General features: G+C 42.4%; 1 protein-coding gene across 1 annotated transcript in view; it reads left to right on the top strand.

Annotated features, from left to right (window-relative positions):
- LOC124805019 (D-aspartate oxidase) overlaps positions 1 to 27,365 on the top strand; it is an 81,309-nt gene that overhangs the window by 29,458 nt on the left and 24,486 nt on the right. The window contains exon 3 of the mRNA XM_047265427.1: positions 11,778 to 11,987. Coding sequence (XP_047121383.1) covers positions 11,778 to 11,987 — 210 coding nt within the window. The remainder of the gene's footprint in view (positions 1 to 11,777; positions 11,988 to 27,365) is intronic.

Raw genomic sequence — 27,365 nt, 5'->3', positions numbered from 1 at the left:
CCCTATCAGTAGTTAGTGCCTTCCATAGTTTGAATCTTTTATTTAGCTGGCAGTAGTGGTGCTCGCTGTATTGCAGTAGTTCGAGTAACCAAGATTTTTGTGAGGTAAGTGATTTGTGAAACGTATAGGTTAATGTTAGTCAGGGTCATTCTTTTGTAGGGATTTTTGAAAGTCTGATTGCGTTGCGCTAAAAAATATTGTATGTCAGTTTAAGCACAGTCACGTATATAATTGTTCATTTCACACGGAATGGAAACACACAGCAACAGAACGTACCAGCGTGACTTCAAAGACTTTGTTACAGGAAATGTTCAAAATGTCCTCCGTTAGCGGGGATTCTTGCATCCACCCTCCGTTGCATGGAATCCCTGATGCACTGATGCAGTCCTGGAGAATGGCGTATTGTATCACAGCCGTCCACAATGCAAGCACGAAGAGTCTCTACATTTGGTACCGGTGTTGTGTAGACGAGAGCTTTCAAATGCCCCCATAAATGAAAGTCAAGAGGGTTGAGGTCAGGAGAGCGTGGAGACCATGGAATTGGTCTGCCTCTACCAATCCATCGGTCAACGAATCTGTTGTTGAGAAGCGTACGAACACTTCGACTGAAATGTGCAGGAGCTCCATCGTGCATGAACCACATGTTGTGTCATACTTGTAAAAGGACATGTTCTAGCAGCACAGGTAGAGTATCCCGTATGAAATCATGATAACGTGCTCCATTGAGTGTAGGTGGAAGAACATACTGACGAAACTAAAGTGAACTCTAACATGGAAATTAAGCGTTTCCGGACACATGTCCACATAACATCTTTTCTTTGTTTGTGTGTGAGGAATGTTTCCTGAAAGTTTGGCCGTACCTTTTTGTAACACCCTGTATATTTGTGGGGCTGCAGTGAATATTTCTAGCTCTTTAAATAAGTGTCTGCAGCAATTATCCTGATTACACGCTTTTGTGCAATGAACACTCTTTTACGCAATGATGAGTTACCCCAGAATATGATGCCATACGAAAGCAGAGAATGAAAATAGGCGTGGTAAGCTAATTTACTCAGATGTATATCGCCAAAATTTGCAATGACGCTAATAGCGTAAGTAGCTGAACTCAAACGTTTCAGCAGATCCTCAGTGTGTTTTTTCCAGTTCAACCCCTTATCAATGCAGACACCTAGAAATTTTGAATATACTACCTTAGCTACCGATTTCTGATGGAAGTCTATATTTATTAATGGAGTCATTCCATTTACTGTGTGAAACTGTATATACTGTGTTTTGTCAAAGTTTAATGAGAGCCCATTTGCAGAGAACCACTTAATGATTTTCTGAAAACATCATTTACAATTTCACCAGTTAATTCTTGTGTGTCATGTGTGATAGCTATACTTGTATCATCGACAAAAAGTACCAGCTTTACATCTTCGTGAATATAGAATGGCAAGTGATTAATATATACTAAGAACATCAGAGGACCCAAGACCGAACCTTGCGGCACCCCATTCTTGATTGTTCCCCAGTTTGTGAAATCACCAGTTTTTTGCAGCTGCCTGCGTTGCTCAGGCCCCTTTCTGAACCCATTGCTCTGCATAACTTAAGGACGAGATAGATAAAGTAACGTAACATATCAACGAAGCGAAAATGAATGAAAATGTGGAAGTGTGTTTTCAGAGGTTTCCCAGTCGCGCTCAGAATATTGGACATCACATGGCTTGAAGTGAACCTGTTTACAGCGCCAAATGGTGCTGGTTCCACAACATGAGACAGCTGAACGAACTGGAAAACACAATGTGTGTCAACCAGCGAGCAGTTGCCTTACACTGGTGTTATTTTTCTTCACGACATGGTCCAGAGACAACATATGCATCACAGGGGAAAAATCGTCGGAAAAATGGAAGAAGGAAGAAGTCTGACGAGTGTAGCCTGGGAAGTTTGGCACTGCTCACAGCGTTGTCTCACATGCATGGGGAGCAGCCTGAACCACAGGTCCTGCTGGCTGAAGAAGAGGTGGTATTCGACGACGGTCAACTACAACCGCAGACGACTGCTAGATTGTGCAACAGCAAGAGGGACCTACGTCACACAGCGGTTGGAATTACAACATGACAGCAAAGCCCGCAATCGCACGCTCAACAGAGGCATGACGACTGCATGGAGATGGCCCCTTTGCCCAATGATAAGTCCCCAGGTGCATCTTTTCAGGGGTACATTCAGCCCTGACTTCCTTTCTTTTAGATGACAATGTGCGACCGTATCGAAAAGAGCAGGTGGAGGTGCTCTTGGAACAAGAGGATATTCTGCAAAAGGACTGGTCTGTCCGTTCTCCCGACTTAAATGTTGTCGAGTACTTGTGGTATGCATCGCATACGGAGACGTATCGCATAACGACCACATGTAACAAAGACCATCCAGCAGTTGTCAACCGCGCCCTACCACAAGAACGACTTACCAACCTTATGGCCTCCATAGGCTTACGTTGCACAGCTTGCGCTGCCGTCCGTGGTGATCACATTCTCTATTAAGAACCAGGTCTCGTATTTTAAAATGTCCAGGGGACCATCATGTGTCGCGGAGAGTTCAGTGTAATTACTGTCTCTGAATAAAGGCGTCCGACTGGGTATTTATTTCAGTTATCTTCTCCATTGCATTGTAGCAGTTCTTTCTATGTAACTTATAGTCCACGTTTAATCGACGTAGTATGTTACTTGGCAATGACACATCATGCGAAAGTTTGCAAGCTTACTACTTTCTTTTAAAGTCTGGACTAAAATAAAAATGGCAAGGTACTGTCAATCAGAATGCGGGGATAAGTTGTGATCTAAATGACAATAGATTTATTCATTCTTAACATCACAAGACAAAAAAAGACTAAGAACCCTCACACAAACATTTTCATTTGACTAACATGGGGTCTATGGTGGACAAAGTGATCATATGGGAATCGACACACGACACTAACCGGAACACTAATCCCTTTATCTGACTTCATACACGTGAATCCGGGTTATGGCACAAAAACTACGCCACCATCAAAGCATCTATACTCTACTATTCAAAAAAAGAAAAATATGGTTTGAAAGAACAGGGTGCTGAGAAACATATATTGGAGCCCCACGCCGTAGCAGCGAATACTTTACCCTCCTGCTGGTCAGGGCGGCACACCTCGATGCGTTCGGCGACTGGAATCATGGACGGCCGCAATCTGTTATTAATGGCGCGCGCCCGAAAAATGCAAGTACGCGGTCTCGCGTTCGGTTAATTCGGAATGCAGGTAATTCCCTATGAGCCTCTGAAACTCTTCGGGATTCCAGTGTGCAGGTGGATCCGTTTGTTGCTCTGCCAAACCAATTATAATCCGTCCCACGACTATGCGTGACGGAATATGTCAAATGTTTAGACAGTCGACTCAAGTACACCCACGCATCAGTCGTTGTGTGCGTGATGCTAGAAGCAGTACCTCTGACAGTTCAGAAGGTGACTGGCACAGGCTCTAAGTGGCTCACTAGCAAAGGACACAAGTCTCACTGGTTAGGTAGAGACCTACAGTTCTTTACTAGCGAAGTGCCAGTACAAGAGTAATCTTCTCTTTCTGTCCGCTTTCCTCCTCAGCTCAGTAGCAAAAGCCCATTTACATCTCAGACTTCCCCCATTTTAGCACAAGCCAATCACGAGCTGGAGCGTGGCATGTGAAGCTGGGAGAGCGCCCTTTGCTCTGCATACACCGATTTGACCAATCAGAGACTTTAAAGTTAATTAGGAGAAAAGGAAAAAAGATTAAGTTTGCAGCCTCTTTCCCATACGTTTACGCCATGTCTTTTGTTAACAACATGACCAGGATGGAACCATAGCCTTCCATAAAAAGCTTGTTGTCTCTCTTGTTGTGCCAATTTCAAAGTTTCCAAAGAATGGCAATAAACTCGCTAAAAGACTCGTGCTTTCACAAATATGTTTTGTAACAGAGTCTGGACGCCTGAGCGCCAGTGACCTGTCCCACGGAAATTCGCAGAACGCACACAGATGTCCCATCAACTTCCTGCCTAACAATGCCCCATCCTCTGCTTTATTGCCGGTCTACAATGCGCTGGCCATTGCAGCGGCTACTTCTCGCCACTAGTCAGTCTACCTGGACACGGATGCCAACCGAATGGTGCCAACCAACGTGTCTGCACAATGAGAATGCAGAACTCGGCCATCCGAAAATGTTTCCATCCAGGTTCAGCAGAAAAAAACGCGCTTGCCTCGGCCCACGTCGCCGTGCTTTTACTGCAGTCGTTTAAATCGCCACCCTATTCCTTTGAACGCAGGTAAAGCTTACCATTATTCCTTCTCTAGAGCACGCAAGCAAAAGCATTAATTACTGCCAACCTTTTCATCGTGATGTATGAAGTCAAACTGCCATGGAGATCATAATCCCTAGGAATATGAAGTGGCATAACACCGAATCCAAAGTGAGAGTGCGCTACAATCTCACAAGTTACTGTCGTTCTCAAGTTTGCAGACCAATGTAATATGCAAATACTTGGTAGTTGTCATGAGGCTGACTTTGGCCAATAGCAAATGGAGATATTACCTAAAGTTACAGCCTCACTGAAAACCTGTTTTCATTTACCTGGTAGCTGATGGCAGTGGGCCCATTTATGAAGAAAACAACTGAAAGTTCAAGTAGTGAAAACTTTGACACTATCCTACATTCCAATATGATGCATATGCCACTGTACAATCACATTATCTTTTGCTGTAGAAATCTGTAGAGATTACTTACGATCAGAAGACATGACTACAAGTAATTTGATTTACCTTTCTCACTCCTGAGTAATTATAAAGCTATATATTCTTCTCAAATAAACCATTCTTACAACAGCAACAACAACGACACGTTCCCAAAAGTTCAGTACAGTTCAACTGGAAAGGATTATTTTCCCCTTCAACAAAAAATGGTTTCAAGTCGTGACCAATATCGTCAACATTTAGCGAACTTACTTCGTCTTCAGGTGCAAATATAAAGTCATATCCTTCTGTAGACTTGAGAGTTTTCTATCAATTACCCTACATTGGACACATTTTGATAAGGTTATTACGTAAAATAAACATATACAGATAATAAAGCATGATAGCAATCATCTGTTTCATCATGAACGAAAGTATACTTGATATTTTGGTTCAGTTATACGCATGCCATACTTTAAGCCCTAAAAAAGAAGTTTCCAACCTATTTTTTTCACGGCTTCGTTTTCCGTTCTTTCAATAATTTTGTAATCCAACTTATCTATGACAAATTAATAATCTTCCAAGTATTTCCAGTTCTTTGATGACTAAACAGATTTACAATGCGCGTTCACTATATAAACAACATCACAGTCTTTCTCGAGCTGAAAAATACTAAATCCCGAAAAAACGTTTTAAGTTCCCCCGATGTTTCAAGTAACTTCATTTTATGGTACACATTTTCTGTCGGTTTCAATCTTCATTCCCTTCTCTAACATCATGAGTTTTACAACATCTCTTTCTTTTTGCCGAATAATGATTTTTTTCGTAATGTGGCTGTCTGTGGTATAGAAACAAATGGAAAGCAGCAATGAGCATCAATTTATCATTTAAATCTCTTCATTTAAACCCTATCACTAACAGTTCAAAATTTTAACTAATTTATTACCATAAAGGTTATATCTTTTCATTCATAAACGTAAATTAGGTGTTTAGTTGGTGCAAAAATATTGCTGTAAAATCGAGCCTGCTTAAAAAACACGTGCTGTAGTACAACGAGGATTAACCACACGCGATATTTCTTGCAGCTTCCAGATGTAGTAGCATTCATTCTATTCTTGCAATATATATTTCATCGCTTGGCTCTGAAACCAAAACGTTGCCTGTACGTCACGCAATGGCTGAAAATACTAATACGAATTATTTACGGAAGATGGAAAAACTTGTAGAAACCGACCTTGGGAAAGATGATTTTGGGTTTCAGAGAAATGTAGGAAGACGCAAATCAATACTGATCCTACGTTTTATCTTAGTCGATACATCAAAGAAAGGCAAACCTACATTTATAGCATGCAGTAAACGAAACCAAGGATAAATTTGCAGTAGAAATTAAAGTACAGGGAGGAGATATAAAAACTTATAGTTTTGCTGAGGACATTTTAATTCTGTAAGAGACGGCAAAGGACTTAGAAGAGCAGCTGAAAGGAGTGGACAGTGTCTTGAAAAGTGATTGAAATATGAATTCAACAAGGTAATGGAATGTAGGCGAATTAAATCAGGCGATGCTGAGGGACTTAGATTAGGAAATGAGACGCTATTAAATATGAGACACTTTAAATGAGGCACTGTTAAATAAGTTATTTGCAAAAGTTTTGTACGCTAAGGATAAGCCGAATGAGGTAGCACTGTTTTAGACAGCGTGACCTTGTATTTGGAGGATGGAGGCTCTAGTCTGCATCCAGTCATCCTTATTTTAGATTTTTCCGTGATTTCCCTAAGTTACTTCAGACAAATGCCGGGACGGTTCCAATTATAAGGCCACGGCCGACTTCCTGTTCCACCCCCGGCATAAGAGACCTGTAAGTATGTAGTCTATTTTAATTACTTTATTTTTGTTGTTATTAGATTGTAATACCAAGACATGATCAATATCCATGCAAAAGTGATCTACGTATGCACAAAACTACTACTGTTCGTGGGACCGGAAAGTAACGTCGTTTCTGAGCATGTCGATATTCGTTTGTCTTTTATCAGCGCATTGTGTACTTCAAAGTTGTGTCAAAGATATTTTAAGGTTAGCGTGACTTTTTTCCTCGTAAGTAATTAATTTTTTAAAAAAAATCTGTGGTGAAATGTCCATCCAAATACCAGAAGCGCCATACATCCGACATTGCATACTTTTTCAGTTTCACAAGGGTAGTTACAACCCAAAATTTCCTAACAAATCCATGTTTATTAAAATGCATTAGACGTTCGTAAATGACAGAAGTTGTTTTCTAAGTTCAGATCTGGTAACTTTGATCGTTCCGGCTCGTATCGATCAGGATCAACAGCTTTAGACAATGTTGTGTTAAGGGCAGAGATGGAAGCAAATCCGTGTCAGACAATCGAGGAACTGTCAGGCATTCTTACCCTACCCTGCTCGACTATCCAAGAACATTTGCAACAGGCTGGGAAATACAAACAAAGCTAACAGACCCACCGCATGCAGAACACTGAATCTTTTTCTGATGGCTCGTTCACTGGAGATGAAAAATGAGTCTTCTATGATAATTCAAAACGCAAAAGGCACGGATCTCTCAGAGTGAATCACCACGAAGTACAGCTAAGCCAGGTATACACTCCAACAAGCCGTCTTTGTGTGTTTAGTGGAGCAGTCGCGGGGTCGTTCATTTTTAAGTGCTGAAACTTGGACAAACTGTGGATGCAGACCTTTACTGTGAAAACAGGATCGAGTAAATCAGTCTCTAATTGAAAAGTGCCCAACGGTTGTCGACAGAAAAGACGTTATTCTGTAGCCCGATAATGCAAGGCCGGACTGCGCAAAAAGAACCGTGGAAAAAATCAATGAATTGGGGTGGGAGGAATTGCCCCAGCCACCAAACTCGCCCGGTATTGCGTCATTGGATTTCCATTTATTCCGATCACCACAACATTTTCTAAGTGGAAAAAATTTGAAAATGTGAAAAATGCTCAAAAACCAATTGATTTTCATCAACTCGGCTTTGAAAATTTGCACACTATATAGCAAAAGGCTGTTGATGACGTGGGTCATAACGTCACTGATTAAAAATAAAAAAATTCTTAACAGTTTATCTGGAAATAGTAGAAGAGTTTTGCTATTTGCACAGCAAAATAATTGACGACGGCCATGGTAGACAGCATATAAAAGCACTTCTGAAAAAGAGGAATCTGTTAACAACGAATATAAATTGTATGTTAAGAAACCTTCCCTGAAGGTATCTGTATGGAATGTAGCCTTAAACACAATGACATCTGGTGCAAAATTTTACCAATGTTCTACAGTGTGGTGACCCTTAGCCTTTTGACTTGCAACGGTAGTAATCATAGCTAAACGGAATATATCAATTTTACGCATATAAATTGAACTGTTTTAATACATTTAAATTTTATAATGAATAGTTTAACATTATGAAGAATAAAATGAAATGAAAAAAAAAAGTTTTGATACCTGCAGGAACCGATCCCAGGTCCGAAAATTACCAGTCTATGCTTCATACCACTGACCCATCGTGCCATCATAATAATAGCTTTGTAAAAATCCATCATACTCTATACTTGCACAATACACTAGATGCAATTAAGAAAATACTGTCCGTTTGAATTCAATAATCTGTGTCAAATGGTTGAATGATGTGCTCTTCCTAAAAACATCTTGATATTCACCTTAATTACTCCCAAATACTATTTCTTATCTGTTTAGTATAATATTGGAAAATGCAACTGTTGTTTTTTAACGTCTTGTTTATTGCCTTTGTTATGTGATGTATGTATCAAGGCCACCTTCCACTCTCCTGGGATACTTTCTATTTTCCAGGTTTTCGCAAAGATTAATTTTAGCTCATTTTATTTTTATTTTTGGTAGAGATCATTTCGGACGTTCTGCTGTAATTGTCATCTCCTCTAGCTTTATAAGGTTTTAATAACTTCTTCAAATTCTTTGATGTTTGAGTATTCGAGGTTATGAATTTGCACTGGACAATTAAGACGCTGTTCAAAATATTTTGCAAGATTTCAAAATTTTCAGTGTTTTGTAAGGGAAATCGGTGAGCCCCGACCCACACCCCTCTGTTGTTAGATTTGCATTTGAAGTACAGCTCCTAACTCTTTAAATCTCACTTTCTCCTCCAAGGATCTATTGGAGAAGGGCATCTTTAGCAGATCATCTACAGAAAACACTGTCATACTAAATTTACTCATAGCTATACGCGTTTGTTTTAGCGCTATCTAGTCTATAGCAATTTGACTTACAGGAGTAGTAATCATAACTAAATCGAATATGTAATTTTTTTTAGATTTTGTAATTAATGATTTAACATTGTGAGTAATGAAAAAAAAGGGAAAAAGTTGGTATCAGTGTGAGGCAAACCTGGGTCCACAAACTACCAGTCTGTGCTTTATGTCACTTTGACACAGTGTCATCACGAAAATGCTTTCTTAAAAAAAGTCATCATACTATATGCTTGCACAATACATTACACGCAATTTCAAAGAAAACTACTGACCTGGTGTAGCTCCGGATCTGCGATATTTCCGAACCAGAGGAAAAGCTTGATAGTGGCGTCCACGCCCCCCGCCCCCTCAACCCTCGAGTGTTTGAGATAAGTCGTCAAAAATTTGAAAAACTTCAATTTTTCAAAAATTTGTTTATTTTGTAGAGCCCATCTTTCTGAATAGTTTGATATTTAAAACATGTATGTTCGACGAAATGTGAGACATGTTATTTCTAGATGTGACGTGGAATTCCTGGCAGAGACATTACATACACTATGCACGCATTAAAAAATCAACTTATGATTCGTTCAGAAATCAACTTAGAATGTATTCAAAATTGTTCAAAACCCAACTGGGATGCGTTTCAAAATCATATGAACGGTCGATGGACCATCGTCCGCTGGATGCTAAGCTCTTTGTCAAACAAGGTTTTTTTCTTCAAGAATATGTGTTTCGCGCCCCCTGACAGATGAAATTGTTGCCTGTGGCAGATACCCCTGCTTGCCCCCTCCCCCCTCCGTAGATCCGGACCTGACCTAGTGCAGTGAGTAACGTAGTGCACGTGGTGCTAGAAGGGATGACGTCACAGCAGAGCATCCACAGTAGAAAACAGACAGCTGTGTCGGTTCTCTGAGTTAATCATAGCGTGGCTGACCTTCATTCCAGCACTCGACGCTTTTCTAGCTATTGTGGAAAGAGCACTACGAAACGTGGTTTTGTACGCTGAATAGCACATCAAATAGTTTTATTTTAATACGGGCATGCATTCGAAGAGAAATAGCGTAATTTTTGTGTGATTTCAGTCTCGCATTCAAAGCGAAATGGCATAATTTTTGTGCTATATTTACAACGTGCTGTAGAACATTAGCAAGTGATAAGCTTATATGAAAGTGAAATGTGGACATAAGCAGTTCAGAGTAGAAGAGAACAGTAGCTTTTGGAACGTGGTGCTGTAGAAGAATGATAAAGATTTGATTGGTAGATCGGATAAGAAGGTGGTACTAAATCGAACTGGGAAGAAAAAGAAATTTATGGGACAACATGGCTCAAAGAAGGGATCTGTTGCTAGAACACATTACGATGTATTTAGGGATAGTTAATTTAACGATGGATGGAAGTATGGGGCGGGGAATGGGGGTAGGGGGCTGGGGTTGGAGTGTTTGGGGGAAGGAGACCATGCAGTTGAAAGTATCTAACCAAAACTGTTTCCTTTTTAATTAGTGAAAGTATCAAAGAATAAATTGTTCCAAATTAATTATTCAACAAACCTGCATCTGACTGCGTCTGTGAACTTGTTTCTTCCACTCCTCCATTTCGCCAGAAATGCAACATGCATTTGACTCAGCAATCAAGTTTACGAGAATAATGCCGTTTGTGAAATGGCATTAAGATGGTACTGAAAAATTAACTTTTGGCCCTGATGTTTACTTAATGAAATTATATCTTGACTTAAATAATGCCAGTTGTGCAATGGCATAAAATTAGTTATTTGAAATAACTTTGCTCTGATAACTTTAGTTATACCAAAATCGATTTCAAACCATGAACTGCACATATGTATTGCATAGACCCCTCGTTTTCTTTACGTACTTTCATTGGTGGGTAACTTTACTTTCCTACTCATTTTCATGTTCAATACAAGCAAAGAATGTGGATTATGATTCAGGCTGTCAGATTTAAACACAATGTTGATGTCAATATATATGTATTTTATTAAAATTTTATGTCATACACAAAAACTACCATTTCCAACATCTTTATAGCACGAATCACTCTTACATAATAATTTACAAAATCTTACTGTGTCAAACTTTGGACATACAAATCCCAACTCTGAACATTATCTAACAAAAACAATTTAGAAATCATTATATATCTTCTCTCATTTACGTGCTAAAGTTTGCTCAGGGTAACTGCACAGCGAGCGTGACTCCTACCTTAAATCTGTCACCACACGTCTGCTTCCTCCGGGCACCTAGCTGCGACTCCCGAGTTTTTTACTGCGCGCGCCCGGCTCTCTTAAGCATCAAAGATCCTCCTACTCAAAGATATTATACTCATTCCACCTTGCGGTTTACAACTAGCGACTTTATTTTCTGGATCTACCCTGATCAGACCTTAGCACATACCTTTCACACTGTGGTCATCGGTCTCATAGGATTGGGGAAGGAAGTCGGCCGTGCCCTTTCAAAGGAACCATCCTGGCATTTGTCTGGAGCGATTTAGGGAAACCACAGAAAACCTAAATCAGAGTGGCCGGACGCGGGATTGGACCGTCGTCCTCCCGAATGCGAGCCCAGTGTGCTAACCACTGCGCCACCTCGCTCGGTGGAGAGGGGTTGTAAAACTTGTATCGGGAGACCTAGGCATGAATACAGGGAGAAGGCTCAAATGAATGGGGACTGCAGTAGCTATTCGGAGATGAAGAGGCTTGCACAGAAGGGACAAGCGTTGACTGGACTGAATACCACAACAACAACCTCCACAACATCACACGGCTCAACTTTCGTAAAACAAACAAAATGTACTTGGGAGTAACGGCAGGGTGTGTACTGTTTTGGCAGACGCTGGGCCGTGGAGACGTACCGGCACCTGCTGTCGCTGTGGCGGCGGCCGGAGGCTCCGGAGCTGGGAGTGAGCCTTCTGCCCCTGGTGTGCGTCAGCCAGCAGCCCCCTGGGCCGCCGCCGCCCTGGGCGCCGCACGTGCTGGGCTTCACACCCCTACACCAACACCAGCTGGACGCGCTGTCTGCAGAGCACGGCAGGCGCTACACGTGAGTACAGCGCGTAAGAAGCCAGCCGGCCTGCGTCTACACAGATTGCGAAATAGGGAAGGGGGCATCGGTTGTGGTGGGTTCCCCTGTCTGAATGACCACCACACCCTACGGGAGGTGCAGTTCGACAGCTGAAGCATAGTCACAAACGTAGAGTATAGCTCATATAATTTTTAAGCTACTGCTAGAGAAGTTAAAAATCTTCTGGGTTATTAGGCCGCGTCATGTTTCTTCTAAAATGTTCGACGTTTCGACCCCTCTGCTGGGATCTTCCTCTGGACACCAAAAGATCCTGAGGAAGATTCCAGCAGAGGTGTCGAAACGTCGAACATTTTAGAAGAAACATGACGCGGCCTAATAACACTGAAGATTTTAACTTCAGTGACAACGGCCACGAAAGCCTGCAGGCTTACATACTGCTAGAGAGTTTTCAAACTTCCATATTCACACGTTTTGTTAGTAGGAGCAATAACTGCACAAATATAGACGCTCATAATCAGCACTTTCTCACTAGAGTACTGAGGAAGAAATAGTCGCCCAAGCAGAGCAAAGGAAGTCCGACCATACCAGAAGGAAACTTCATGACTGTAAAATGTAGGACTGTAGGACTGTAGTACTGTAGGACTGTAAAATGTAGCGCAGCGGAAAACGCCGGTTTCTGCGTTACATATTGTAAAACGAAGAAGATGTGTCACATGAAAATTATGTATCAGTCCCCTGACAACCTGTAAGGCAATGTTACCTAAAAATGAAATTTTCTTCTCCTTCTTCCCCGTCTTTTGGAAGCAGTGAAGCGTTGGGAAGTATTTGTAGCTAGCCCCTTCACCCCTTTCTTTATTGTTTTGATTGTGCAACTGCAACAGCTAGCGGTTTCTGCAACACTTTAAAGCACACTTTTTAATCAGATTTATTGTACCTCGTTTGTCGCTTACAAGGTAATTGGTGATAAACTGCTACAACAAATAAATAGTTTAAGCGTTTCATTAACGCGGTGAGGTGTTGTTGCCCGCTCGCTTTTATCAACTGTGGTGATTTGGCTAGTTCCCTTCCCATTATTGCGTCCATCAGTTCATTAGCTTGGAGTTTAGATGTCAGTAGACCGGAAAAGTGTGAGGTGTTACTCCAGAGTTCCTATAATGTGAGTGATCGCAGTCATTTCCACCACTCTGCGTTCTTTTCTGTAATTTTTTCTGCTTTTGTTTTCGTTGCCCATTCTTGATATTTTCTAATTCGTAGCATATGAAATATGGAGAAACATAGTAATTCCGTAGTTAAAGGACCCGATTCAGACAGAATACAATGTGAACGCTTCGCCGGCTGCAGTGGCCGAGCGGTTCTAGGCACTTCAGTCTGGAACCGCGCGACCGCTACGGTCGCAGGTTCGAATCCTGCCTCGGGCATGGATGTGTGTGATGTCCTTAGGCTAGTTAGGTTTAAGTAGTTCTAAGTTCTAGGGGACTGATGACCTCACATGTTAAGTTACATAGTGCTCAGAGCCATTTGAACCATTTTTTGTGAACGCTCCAGACCCTGAATTTGAGGAAACTGTGACCAGTTGGTTAGAGGAATCTGACTGTGACGATAATCTTGAAGAAACTGAAAGTACTCTGACTGAGCATGAATCTTTTTCAGAACAAAGTGGGACACAAAATGACGCTGATGAATGTAGTGACCCATGTGACGACCAACGCAGAAGAAATTACTTCTACGGAAGAATCAGTACAAATGAGCCACAGAACCTCCGATCCGAACTGTTCAAACTCCTCGTCATAACGTGATCCTTAAGTTTCTATCCACCAAGTCGACTAAAGGAGATTCAAAAGACCCAATTTAATTATGGCATCTCTATTTCGATGAAGTTCTTGATCACATCCTACTACGGACAAACACTAAAATAGATTGAGTCTACATCTAAATCTACATCTACGTGATTACTCTGCTATTCACAATAAAGCACCTGGCAGAGGGGTCAATGAACCACCTTCAAGCTGTCTCTCTACCGTTACACTCTCGAACGGCGCGCGGGAAAAACGAGCACTTAAATTTTGTTGTGCGAGCCCTAATTTCCCTTATTTTACCGTGATGATCATTTCTCCTTATGTAGGAGGAGCAAATTGGTGATTGAAATTTCATGAGAAGATCCCGTCGCAACGAAAAACGCCTTCGTTTTAATGATTGCCATCCAATTCACGTATCATGTCTGTGACGCTATCTCCCCGGTTTCGCTATAATATAAAACGAGCTGCCGTTCTTCGAACTTTTTCGATGTTATCCGTCATTCCCATCTGATGCGGATCCCACATAACACAGCATTACTCCAGAATAGGGCAGAAAAGTGCGGTGTAAGCAGTCTCTTTAGTACATCTGTTGCACTTTCTAAGTGTTCTGTCAATGAATCGCAGTTTTTCTCTATCCACAACATTATCTATGTGATCGTTCCAATTTAGGTTATTTGTAATTGTAATCCTCAAGTATTTAGTTGAATTTACAGCCTTCAGATTTGTGTGACTTATCGCGTAATCGAAATTTAGCAGATTTCTTTTAGAAGTCATGTGAATAACTTCACACTTTTCTTTATTCGGGGTCAACTGCCACTTTTCGCACCATACAGATATCTTATCTAAATCATTTTGCAATTCGTTTTGGTCATCTGACGACTTTACAAGACGGTAAATGACAGCGTCATCTGTAAACAAACTAATAGGGGCTACTCAGATTGTCTCCTATGTCGTTAATGTAGATCAGGAACAATAGGGGGCCTATAACACTTCCTTGGGGAACGCCGGATATTACTTCTGTTTTACTCGATGACTTTCCGTCTGTTACTTCGAACTGTGACCTTTCTGACAGGAAACCACGAATCCAGTCGCACGACTGGGCGATATTCCATAGGCACGCAGTTTGGTTAGAAGACGCTTGTGAGGAACGGTATCGAAAGCCTTCTGGAAACCTAAAAATATGGAATCAGTTTGACATCCCCTGTCGATAGCACTCATTACTTCATGAGTATAAAGATCTAGTTGTGTTTCGTAAGATCGATATGTGTCAATAAATCGATTCCTTCGAGGTACTTCCTAATACAGTATATTTGTTCCAAAATCCTACTGCAAATCGACGTTAGTGATAGGGGCCTGTAATTCAGCGGATTACTCCTACTTCCCTTTTTGGGTACTGGTGTGACTTAAGCAATTTTCCAGTCTTTAGGTACACATTTTTCTGTGAGCGAGCGGTTGTATATAATTGCTAAATATAGAGCTATTGCATCAGCATACTCTGAGAGGAACCTGACTGGTATACGAGCTAGACTTTAAGTGATTTAAGCTGATTTGTTACACAGCAGGCACAACGACCTTGACTAAAGCAAAGATGAACTTCAGAACCTGGATTTAGATGAAATTTTGGCTTATTTAGGACTTCTGTATTTTGTTCCGTCTTCAAATCCAACCACGAAAGTGCAAATAATATATTTGCAACTGTTGGATCAGGTCGGGAAATCTTCAAATGTGTCACGGCATGGGAGTAGTTTCCCTGTGTTGTTGAGCGGCTTACGGTTTGTTGACTTTCAAACTAGAAAAAGAGAGGGTCAAAGTTGACAAAATTATTATACCTTCTCTTCATTTTAGAAAAACTGTGGAAAATTCTCAAAAATATTACAATTTAGACACATGTGCTACTGTAGATGAGAAACTAGTTTCCTTCCATAGAATTCTCATGTGTGCTCTATATGCCCAAGAAGCCTGATAAATACAGCTTAAAAGTAATGTCTTTGTGTGGTGCAAAGAGCAGTTACTTCCATAGTAGGTACATGTACAATGGAAAACGCTCCGATGGCGAGACATTGCCGAACAATGAAAAGAAACTATTGACACCAATGCAGTCTCTGCTGCGATTGTGTAAATCAATCTATAATAGTAATCATAACATTACGGCTGACGACTGGTTTAGATCAATACAGACTGTAGGCTAGTTAAGAAACAGAGGATTAACTTTTGTTACAACTCTAAAAAAGATGAAGAGAGTGATTCCAGAGGCATTTTAGCCAAAAAGCATAGACTGGTTGATTCGTCTTTGCACGGCTTTACGAAAGACACCACTCTGTTTTCACATGCACCGAAGACAAACGAAGCGGTTCTTCTTGTTTCATCCAAGCATTGTAGCTCGGCTGACGATTTGTCTTCTCAAAAACCAGAAATCATATGTCATCACAACGTCACTAAAGGAGATGTCGACGAAGTACACGAAAAGTTCTCCGCATACTGCCGCAGTCGAGGAACTCGACATGATCGATGTATTTATTCAACCTTTTATTAGATATCAGCAAAGTAAATGCGTAAATTTCACAGAAAAGTGCATCAGATGAGGATCCTGTTGACGGAGGTACGTTCCTGAAAGAGCTAGCTTATAGTCTCGTGCTAAAACATACGAAAAAACGGGCTCAGAACCCAAGACATCCGCAGGACTCACGACTAATGACCCGCCGCCTTTTAGGCGCAGATGCTGCAACAGAAGAAGCAGTGCTAGCAGATGTAGGCTCTGAAATAGGGAAACGTGCAGATTCTGCCCAACTAGCAAGGAAAGGAAGGCTTAACATGTTTGCTAGATCTGCAGAAAAGCAATATGCATGCACTGCTGTTCCCGGGTCTGCAAACGGTGTTGTGAAAATTTGTAATTTGGGATACTCTGACTCTTCATGTGGTTTCGATTAAGGTTAAAAACTTTATATTTTCAGTTCTTTTGATTCTTCGAAAAGAAATACAAAATGTTTCTAAGCATTAATTTCCCTATTAGCTAATGGAAAACACAAATGTATCAGTTTACAAGATGTGCAGTAGTTTTGCTAAATATATCCCAATGGCAATTTGCTAAAGATAATTAATATTATTGTTTTGTATTTTCGTGATTATTTACACTGTATTAATGATTATTTCATATGCAAAAGAGAGACTTTGAAAGGGATACAAATTTTAACATTACATCCCCCAGAAATGACTGCATCATGTTGTTAGTGTCCCATGTTTGCCACTATGTTAGTCAGACATTAAATACCTGGGTTGTGAGACTTAATATATTATCTCTAATGATCAAGAATTCAGACTGCAAAAATTTCAGCAGTTGGTAGGTACTATAAACCGCACACTCCCCAAAAATTTAGGAAGTAGACAATACTAAAATTTTACAACGGGATAGCAGTACCATTTCTAATGTATGGATCAGGGGCTTGGACTATAAACGCCAATCAACAGAGGAGGATTGAAGCAGCAGAGATGAGACTCGTAAGACCAATAACTGGTTACAAACTCACAGATCGGAAAAAGAATTGTAAACTTACAAAGGAACTAGGAATCAGAAGCATAATTCAGTAAATAGGGAAGTACAGAAACATTCAAAGGATGTCAAATGAAATGAAATGTCGTGTGGCTTGGCCCTCCCATCGCCCGGTGCAAGTATTTTTAGTTGACGCATGACGAAGACAACACAATACCCAGTCACCGAGCAGAAATCTCTGACCCACCCGAGAATCCAACCCAGACCCTTTGCTTGGCACTGTGCCTTGTGTAGTGGTATCAGACGCCAAATGTGGCATATTGACAGCACATGTAGTGGATGGGTGCCAGGAGTTGCCGTATTAAAACTCGACGAGAACTTTCCAAGTGATTTATTTGTTCCCACTACAATGCTCCGTTCACCTCGGTCCGTGTCACAGGGCCCAGCAATGCTATCACCGCCCCAGCGACCCAGTGCAAAGCACTGTGTCGAGCCGGCCTTGTACGCCAGCTACAGAGTTCCGATTACGTCAGGATGGCTGCGCCAGCAGCCAACTCGCGCTGCTCGGTGTGAGCCGCGTTGCTCCGCCGAGAGCCTTAGGCCGGCCGTACTGCCGCTTCTTCCTCGCTGGTGTAGCTGAGAATGCGGCGGCAACGTCCGCCCGAGATCCGGCGTCCGAGTCTGCAGCGCTCGCCTCGGAAGGCTCCGGCGCGTGTCGGGAGCCGAGACAACTGCCCGCGGCAGCGAGCTGAGGAGTGGCCCATCGTGGCTGGCTGCAGACCCCGTGTCGGCCTCAGCGGGTCGAACCAACGTCCCGCCGTGGACTGGGACGCTTCGCCCCATCTGTTGCTGCGTGTAGCCCGGCGGTGTTACACGTCTCACCATCCAGGAGAGCTGCTACACTTGAATGACTCTCGTTAGAAAACGGCACCTATTTATACTCTGTTGCGCGCCTCTGCTTTGTTAACGCGACGCTCCGAGTCACGTATGCATAACACTTAGGTTGGCCCGTGGCCCCCTTCTGCCTGTGACCTGCGGCATGAAAACTGCAGTGTGCGTCCTCTCCGGCAGTTCTACACCCCCGTGGCCTCTATTTGTCTTTGCATCGGGTGGTATGCGTAACTTATTGCAATCCGGCCCACACCTTGCTGTAACTCGTGCTCTGAATATCGCACAAAACTAACTTCCCTATCCTAAACGGTGGTGCCGCTACACTTGCTGACCACGCAGCTACGGAGGTGGCCAGGATGTCAAATGAACTAATACCTACATTAATACACAACTATAAATCTCAAGGGATAGTAAATGGTGGGCGTCCTGAGAAGAGCTGGGAAGATCAGTTGAAGTCCACTTGAAATTGGAACAGACAAGGATGCCTTAACCAAAACTGAACACAATGATGCATATAAACACGTGTGTCTGGTCATGAAAAATATACCGTGGAGCTATGGTGCGTCAAGACTGCGGGGCTACGCTGTGTAGTAAAGGGATAGCAGGGAGAACGCTCGCAGTGCCCAATGTCACAAGTGACAGACAACTAAGGTGGCCGCTCCCTCAGAACAACGGGGTTCACTCACCCAGCGGTCAGGTCAGAAAGCTTTTCTGTGCTATAGTGCTCGAGCTCTACACACACCCCATACTAACTATACTTCTGGCCAGTGTGGCTGAGCGGTTCTAGGTGCTTAAGTCTGGAACCGCACGACCGCTACGATCGCAGGTTCGAATCCTGCCTCAGGCACGGATGTGTGTGATGTCCTCAGGTTTGTGAGGTTTAAGTGGTTCTAAGTTCTAGGGGACTGATGACCTCTGATGTTAAGTCCCATAGTGCTCAGAGCCATTTGAGCAATACTTATCATCTCCACGACTGTTCAATGTATCTTTATTCAAAACGTCTATCACTTCCCCAAACACAAAACATCAAACACCACAAACATTGAAAACACATTCACAACAGATGGACAAATGCGCTATCTAGATGGTACTAAAATATACCACATACGACTTACGTCTTCTTTCGCCCTGATCCCTCTCCCCGAAAACGTCGTTTATATAATGGAAGGAAGCTGACTGAACAAAAACTTACTTACCTCCACGAGACATCAGGCTAGTACCATGTAACACTTCCTCTAGCCTCACTTCAGGAGGAAGAAGGTCTATAATTTCCTCAGCAGCGTTCTACCCAGCTGAAGCAACTCATTCGTATTAGGTACCACAGAGCTACCAAATTGCGAGGATGATGAGTGTTGTGTTTCACCTGCTGCTCCAAACAGTCCCAGACATTGTCTAAGGGATTAGACCAGCTGATACAGTGGGCCAGACGTGGTACGATAGGGTGCCCGAGTGTTTGTCAAGCAAGGAACGTATGTTTGTAGCCCTGAGAACACGGCTCTTGTCATCCTGGAAGATAGGAGTGTCCACATAACATTATTGATACAGAAGTACAAAATAGGCAACACTTTTTATAATAAAGCGCATCAGAGAGAAAGAAAGAAGAGATTGTTAATGATATTTTTCAAAGAATTAATAACTGGTTCTCTCAAAATGGACTCTTCCTAAATTTTGAGGAAACCCCATCTGGATTTCTATGCAACAGATAGAGTCATACAACATGTTCATATAGCACATGAACAGGAGTCAGTAAACAAGGTAGAATTCTCCAGTTCATTGGCTTTACATATTGATGAAAACTTGAATGGAAGAAGCGTATTACAGACCTGCTCATACAATTAAGTTCGGCTACTTCTGCGCTTCGTATGGAAACACACGAATCAACCTGTGACACAGTTTGCATATTTCCACTCAATAATAGATTATGGAACACTTCTCTGGGATAACTCAGTGCTTAGAAAGGCAGTATCAATTACACGAAAACAAACAGTAAGAATAACATGCGTTGTTAACGCGCCTCGTCATGTGGGCGTCTCTTCAAGGAGTTAGGAATTTTCATTGCACCATCACAATACACACATACGTTAATGAAATTCGCCATAAATAGCCCATCACAATTTCAGAAGAATAATGATGTCTATCTATAACACTAGAGGAAAAAATTACCTTTGTTATCCATTATTAAAGCAGTCAGTGGCCCAGAAAGAAGTTCAGCATTCAGCAACAGACATTTTTGATTCATCCAATAACGTAAAATGTCTGGTAAGTGGCAAAGCTAATTTTAAAACTAACCTAAAGTCGGTTCTCCTGGACATCTTCCTCCATTTCACGGACGAATTTTTATTTAAAAACTGGTAGCGTGTTAAAAAAAAGAAAGAAAAAGAAAAGAAACCTAGGTAAGTGTAGAGGTATGAGCAGGTTTAAGAATCATATGTTAGTTAGTGTTGACTCCAATCGCGTGCACATATACTGTAAACTGACTATTACCACATCATTTCGATAAAAGAATCGTTCAAACGATCTATGGAACATGTAAATAGCATGGCAACCCAGGATGTTGAAATAAAACTTGCGGGAGCGCCGCAGGAATTTGTTAGCGATACTGCGCTAAACTGTGACCATGACGATCGTGGAGTACTCCCTTACGGTTCTCGAACGGTAGTACACCACACAAAACAGTTATTTACTTATCCTATTTAAATCAGTAAATGGAGTTCTCCTTAACAAGTTCCTTTATTTTCAGTTTCAGTCACACAACTTGCCACGCTATCATAAGAGATGTCCATCTAGAGACTTAATACAGGAGACTGCTTAAGATATACATCCAGCTCAATGTTCTCTTCTACAGCATTGTTCGTCAGGTTTCAAGGAATCTTCTGTCTGGCGTATTCCTTGCAGCTACTTTGGCGGTGAGCGCTCTCTGCCTTCACTCTGATGTCCCAACATCGGCTGCTGTGCCCCAACGCCGTCCGTAGCCGAACGAGTACCTCAAACACAATGTGCACAAAACCATACAGAGACAAATGTCTACACACGTAAGTGAAACATGAGTTCATATAACATGACCCAGTATAACGCTATAGCTCTACACGTTTATTCATTAAAAAAATGGTTCAAATGGCTCTGAGCACTATGGGACTTAGCATCTGTGGGCATCAGTCCCCTAGAACTTAGAATTACTTAAACCTAACTAACCTAAGGACATCACACACATACATGCCCGAGGCAGGATTCGAACCTGCGACCGTAGCGGTCACGCGGTTCCAGACTGAAGCGCCTAGAACCGCACGGCCACACCGGCCGGCTTTATTCATTCACATACGCCATCAAGACAGCAGAAATTTTAGGGTGATAAATTCCGGCGTTTTTCAGGATTTTGAGTCTCAAACTTTCTGCACCCATTAATATCTTGGTTCATATTCAGAGCAACCTGAAATAACGTGGCCGTCACGGCACGAAAAATACCACCAAAGCATCACAGAAACGCCTTCAGCCTGAACTTTCCCCCTGTATAGTGCTGATTAAACTCCTTTTTCGAACGTCTATGCACTCGACACCTTGTACAAGGGCCGTTCAACAAGTAATGCAACAGTTTTTGTCAGTCAGTTTCTGTTGAGAAAACGCGACATTTTTTTGGGACATCGTGGAACATTCCCGCTTCAGCCTCTGTAGTTTCATGAAGTTCCGAGAACTGGCGATGCTATACATAGCTTTCAAAATGGCGTCTGTAATGCAGGTACGGTTGGTTGGTTGTTTTGGGGAAGGAGACCAGACAGCGAGGTCATCGGTCTTATCGGATTAGGGAAGGACGGGGAAGGAAGTCGGCCGTACCCTTTGAAAGGAACCATACCGGCATTTGCCTGGAGCGATTTAGGGAAATCACGAAAAAGCTAAATCAGGATGGCTGGACGCGGGAAATGGAGGTACGTTCCAAGCAGAGAGCCATCATTGAGTTTCTTTTGACGGAAAACCGGTGCATCGCAGATATTCATAGGTGCTTGCAGAATGTTTATGAGGATCTGGAAATGAACAAAAACACGGTGAGTCGTTGGGCGAGACGTCTGCTATCACCGCAATAGGGCCCACGCAAACCTGTCCGATCTCCCGTGTGCCTGCGGGCCGCACACAGAAGTGACTCTTGCAATGTTGCACTTCAGCGTGTTCGTTACAAGAAAAATGAAAACGAACTTCTCCTTCTACATGACAACACAAGGCTTCTCATACGTCTGCACACCCGCGGCGAACTCACAAAACATGACCAGACTTTCTTCCTCTTCCACTCTACAGCCCGGACCTCACACCTTCCGACTTCCATCTGCTTAGCCCAATGAAGGATGCTCTCCGCGGGAAGCAGTGCGTGGATGAGGGGGAGGTTGCTGATGCAGCAAGTCGTTAGCTCCGACATGGACCAGTAGAGTGCTACCACGCTGGCATACAGGCCCTCCCAGTAAGGTGGCGTAATGCCATCGCATTGAAAGGAGATTATGTCGAAAAATAGGGTTCTTTAGCCCAAAGACTGCGGAATAACATGTTGTATTGGAATCCTGAATAAAATCTACCGGCTTTCAGAAAGAAAGTGTTGCATTACTTACTGAGCGCCAATTGTATCACTGGCAAAGAGGCAAAACGGACTCGCTGAACCGCACCGTACGCCCCCATTCAGCTGCTGTTCAGTTCCTATGCCGTTTAGCCCATTTATGACGCGCAGCTTTATGTGCCGCTGTGAACAACGACCTTTCACGAGGTACCCGACTGGAAGTATCCGTTACACGTAGTTCTCTTCGCAATGTGCGTCCAGAAGCTGTCTGAGATGGACCTGCATTCACTGTAGACAGCAGTTCCTGTGTAGTTTGAAACCGGTAGTCACTGACAAGAAACGAAACTCGTTTCCAACCTCTTTCGGCAAAGATTCTTTTACTACCACTCTCCTTACGACGTGTTACATGGCTGCGAGTGGTGCACACACGTTTTCAGACCAGCAGATCGGGCAACTTTATTCGCAGTGTGGTCATGGGTACGTCCAGACAAGATAGCTCCTTATATACAGAACATAAAATCCCGTCTGAGGCCTGCGATCATTTTTATGTTAATAATTGGCAACCAATGCTGTAAATCGCAATAAAGTCACGAGATGTTCAATTGACTCTTTTATTAGAACATGTTACGCGTTTCTGGATTACATCCATCTTCAGACAACTATTACAAAAAAAGTACAAAACATAAGTGAACAGCACACTCAACAAGTCTCAACGTTACAGAAATGAAATCGGGTCATATGAGTTACATACATCAACTCCTTCCTAACCAAGCAGGCGTACAGCCGTTACAACTCAAAGAAAGTGTCCAATAACTTATGACTATAACTGCGACACAAGCAGTCTTGAAGCAGAGCGTATACTGACGCTAAACAAGTCAAGTAGCAGCGAAGCGCCCTCGGTAGGGCGTTCACATGTAATTTAACGATAATATACTCAGCATATAACATTTAACAGGGTGTAATTATGACTAGCAACCGGAATGGTACTTCAGCTAGCCACTCAGTTTAATAGCATGCATGGGAAAATTAAGGTCACAGTAGAGGTAGAAGTCGAAAATTCCCTCAGCTATCTCGATCTACAAATTACTAAGAATAGGAATGGGTTGAAAATAGGCATATTTCGGAAGCCAGCGACAACAGACATAATAATTGCGGCGGATTCATGCCCCGCCCCCCCCCCCCTCCCGCACTTAAAAGGGCGTTTTATTTCGTCAATGTTTAACAGGTTATACAGATTTAATTTGAGCAAAGAAGCCACTGATAGGGAGATTGAAATGATTGTAAGGATTGGGCGGGCTACTGTGTACTCGGAAAAATTTATACGAGAGTTTGGAGCTAAAATTCTTAGCAAGACGCGGCAGCCGGGCAGCCAAAAATTAAATAGTAATTTTGTGTCAATGGAATATTTTGAACCATGTTGCCAAAAAATAACTAGAGCCTTCAGGAAGGCTGGCGTTCGCCGCGTAGGCTTCCATAAAAGGAAGAAGTTGGGGGGGGGGGGGGGGAATATTACGACACAAAGAAGAAGGAAAAACAGATAAGGTTAAGCAATGCGGTGTATTCGAAATTAAATGTGGAGGCTGTGCTGGGACATACATTGGCCAGACGGGTAGGGATTTTGCCACAAGGTTTAGAGAACGTAACTATAGTAATAATAGTGGGCTGGGGTGCCATATGAGGGAGACTGGGCATAAGCTGCCCCCGATAGAAGATAGCCTAAGGATTCTGCATTGGAACCAAAAGAGAAGATTTTAGATAACCTTGATGATCAGGAGATCTATGCGCGTATGCAGCACGCTGCCCACCCAGTCTTTAATGAACAGGATTCCGGTGGGAAAAACTGGTTTTTTGGCTTGTTTGAACGGATACTATTTTGAATTTGGTGTCTGTTAGCCCCTCATATGAAGTTATGACTGTATTTTATAGGAGATGACGGTGTTCTGTTCATGTGCCGTTATGATGCGCTAGGTTTTTGCTGAGTGGTTGGCTAGTTTAACGTCATACAGGGAAAGTTAGATGGGTAGATAGGTTGGCACATACGCATTTGTTCACCACCGTACCCTTTGGTCGGTCCTTGGTGACACAATGGTTTATTTTATTGATTTTGGACTTCAAAGTTTTAACACTTTTGATGTTTTTGTTTTTTAAAAATCTAGCGCTCTCCAGTATCCGGATAGCATAGATAGGATTCGGGCAATTGTCGTGCCACTAGTGTATATAAGGAATGTATGAGGTATAACCCACGTGTGTGTTTTGGGATTTTATGAAAATGCTCTTCCTGTCACCATTAAACTTTTTTCCATGTGGTGGAGAGGTGTAAGTTGTTGTTTGAATGCTTCTATTTGGACAATCATGGCCCTTGAATATCACTTGGCTGTAATTCTATAAGCGGATGGCTACCGCCGACGCGGTTGCCGTTGGTTTCAACAGATGGCGCCTAAGACGTTTGCGTACGCGAGCTGATCGCAGGGTTTTAGTCAAAGACGGGTTGTAACAACAACTGTACAAATAATAATTTTTTTCTTCTGATTTTCGATAAATTAGTGTAAGCAATGTTTTGATTTCATTTCTTTTTTCTTTTCGTGTCATTATGTTAAAGAAACTGTAAGCAACTTTCGATGTGAATATTAATATTTATGTCAAATTTCAAGCAATGCTATAACAGAATTGAAGTGTAACCCATGTTGAATCTATTGTAACATGTTTAAAATTGTAATTGTGCGCCTGGTCCATACGTAGGCAATGTGTTAGGATATGTGGAGTGCAAAACCTTTGGTGAATACCCTGTCTGTAGGGGAGCGGTAAAAGGTGAATGGCAGGCGAGCGCGGGAAAATGCACACGGGCGCGGCACGGCATAACGGGCTCAGCAGTAGTAGTCGGAGTTGGGCATCGGTCTGAGAAACACGCTCTGGATCGAGGAGGCTCTCCTGGAAAACGTGATTTCATTGAGCCTCGGATGTGCCGTTTCCGACGACTGTACAGCATGGCTATATTCCATAGGCACTAAATGGAAAACGATTGCGACGCTAAGAAGAAGCAAACTGCCGATACATCAAGAGCCATAGCTGTGATTGTATGTGTGCTGTGCGCCTCGCCATCTCGCCGCCCGCCAACCGCCGCATCGACACGAACAGGTTGAAACATTTAGTACTGTATTCGTGTGGACCAGTGTTAATTTTGTTCCTGACTGTTCAATAACAACTTAACTTTACCAGAATTGTCCTATCATTTAATTATCCTCATCACTAACCTAGACAGGGTCCTTTCCACATGTTGTGCAATCCGAGTGTCCCGAAATGAAGATTTAAAGTTTATGTTAATAAGAATTACCTGCAGACCTATCTATGCTAGAATGATGTTTAAGGAACTTTATTGTTAATGAATATACAAGTAAAGAACATAGGTCTGACGAAGTTGGAAGATAATGTTGAAATTGGTTTAGTAATGAAGTATAATTAATTTGAGACAAAAATAATGGTAGTTAAATAAGCAAGAAATAAGACAAAAAGAGTAGTAATTCATATATTGGAAACCTTGAGTGCTTAATGGCGGAGGTCACACACAGCTGAGCAGCACTGAAGAATAGGTCGCTCTAGGATTCTAAACACAATCTCACGATAGATGAGCTACACTTTCCTATAATTCTCCCAATAAACCGAAGTCGATCATGAGCCTTCCCTACTACCGGCCTTAGTGCTAATTCTATGTCCCATCGCTTTAAAATGTTATTCCTAGCTTTTTAGTCGACGTGAGTGTGTAAAGCAGCATACCACTATCGCTATATTCAAACATTCGAGGCTTGTTTATTCTACTCATCTGCTTTAACTGTCCGCCCCCGGCAGCTGAGTGGTCAGCGCGACAGAATGTCAATCCCAAGGGCCCGGGTTCGATTTCCTGCTGAGTCGGAGATTTTTTCCTCTCAGGGACTGGGTGTTGTGTTGTCCTAATCATCATCATCTTCTCCCCACCGACGTGCAAGTCGCCGACGTGGCGTCAACTCGAAAGACTTGCACCCGACGAACGGTCTACCCGACGGGAGGCCCTAGTCACACGACATTTATTTTATCTGTTGTAACTTACATTTTTCTACATTTAGAGCTACTAGAAATTATCTCTAAGTCATCCTTTAATGTCTTACAGTCATTCCCCGCACACCACAACGTCCTCAGCATACAGTCGCAGACTGCAGCTCACTCTATCCGTCTGATCATTTATATATAATATACACAGAACAATAATCGTCTCCACACTTCTATGCGGCGCTCCTGACGATACTGTTGTCTGATGGACGCTCACCATCGATGACATCGTAATGGGTTCCAATACGTAAAAACTCTTCGAGTCACTCACGTATCTGAGAATCTATTCCGTGTGATCGGACGTTCGTTAACGGACTGCAGTGCGGCACTGTCAAACGCTTTCTGGACATCTAGGAATATGGAAGCTGTCCGTTATTCTTCGTCCATGGTTTGCAGCATGCCATACGAGAAAAGGACAGGAGGAGATTCGCACGAGCGATAGTTTCTAAATTCGTGCTGATTTGTGGACAGTAACTTTTCTGTCTCAACGAAATCTTTTAAACTGAAATTCAGAATATACTCAAGAATTCTGTAGCAAGCCGATGTTAAGCATACTCACCTGTAATTCTGAGGATCTGTCCTTTTACTCTTCTTATATACGGGAGTCA

The sequence above is a fragment of the Schistocerca piceifrons genome, chromosome 7 (assembly GCF_021461385.2).
Source record: "Schistocerca piceifrons isolate TAMUIC-IGC-003096 chromosome 7, iqSchPice1.1, whole genome shotgun sequence".
NCBI lineage: Eukaryota > Metazoa > Arthropoda > Insecta > Orthoptera > Acrididae > Schistocerca > Schistocerca piceifrons.
Note: the sequence above shows the minus strand (reverse complement) of the source record. Positions and strands in the feature narration are given on the sequence as shown.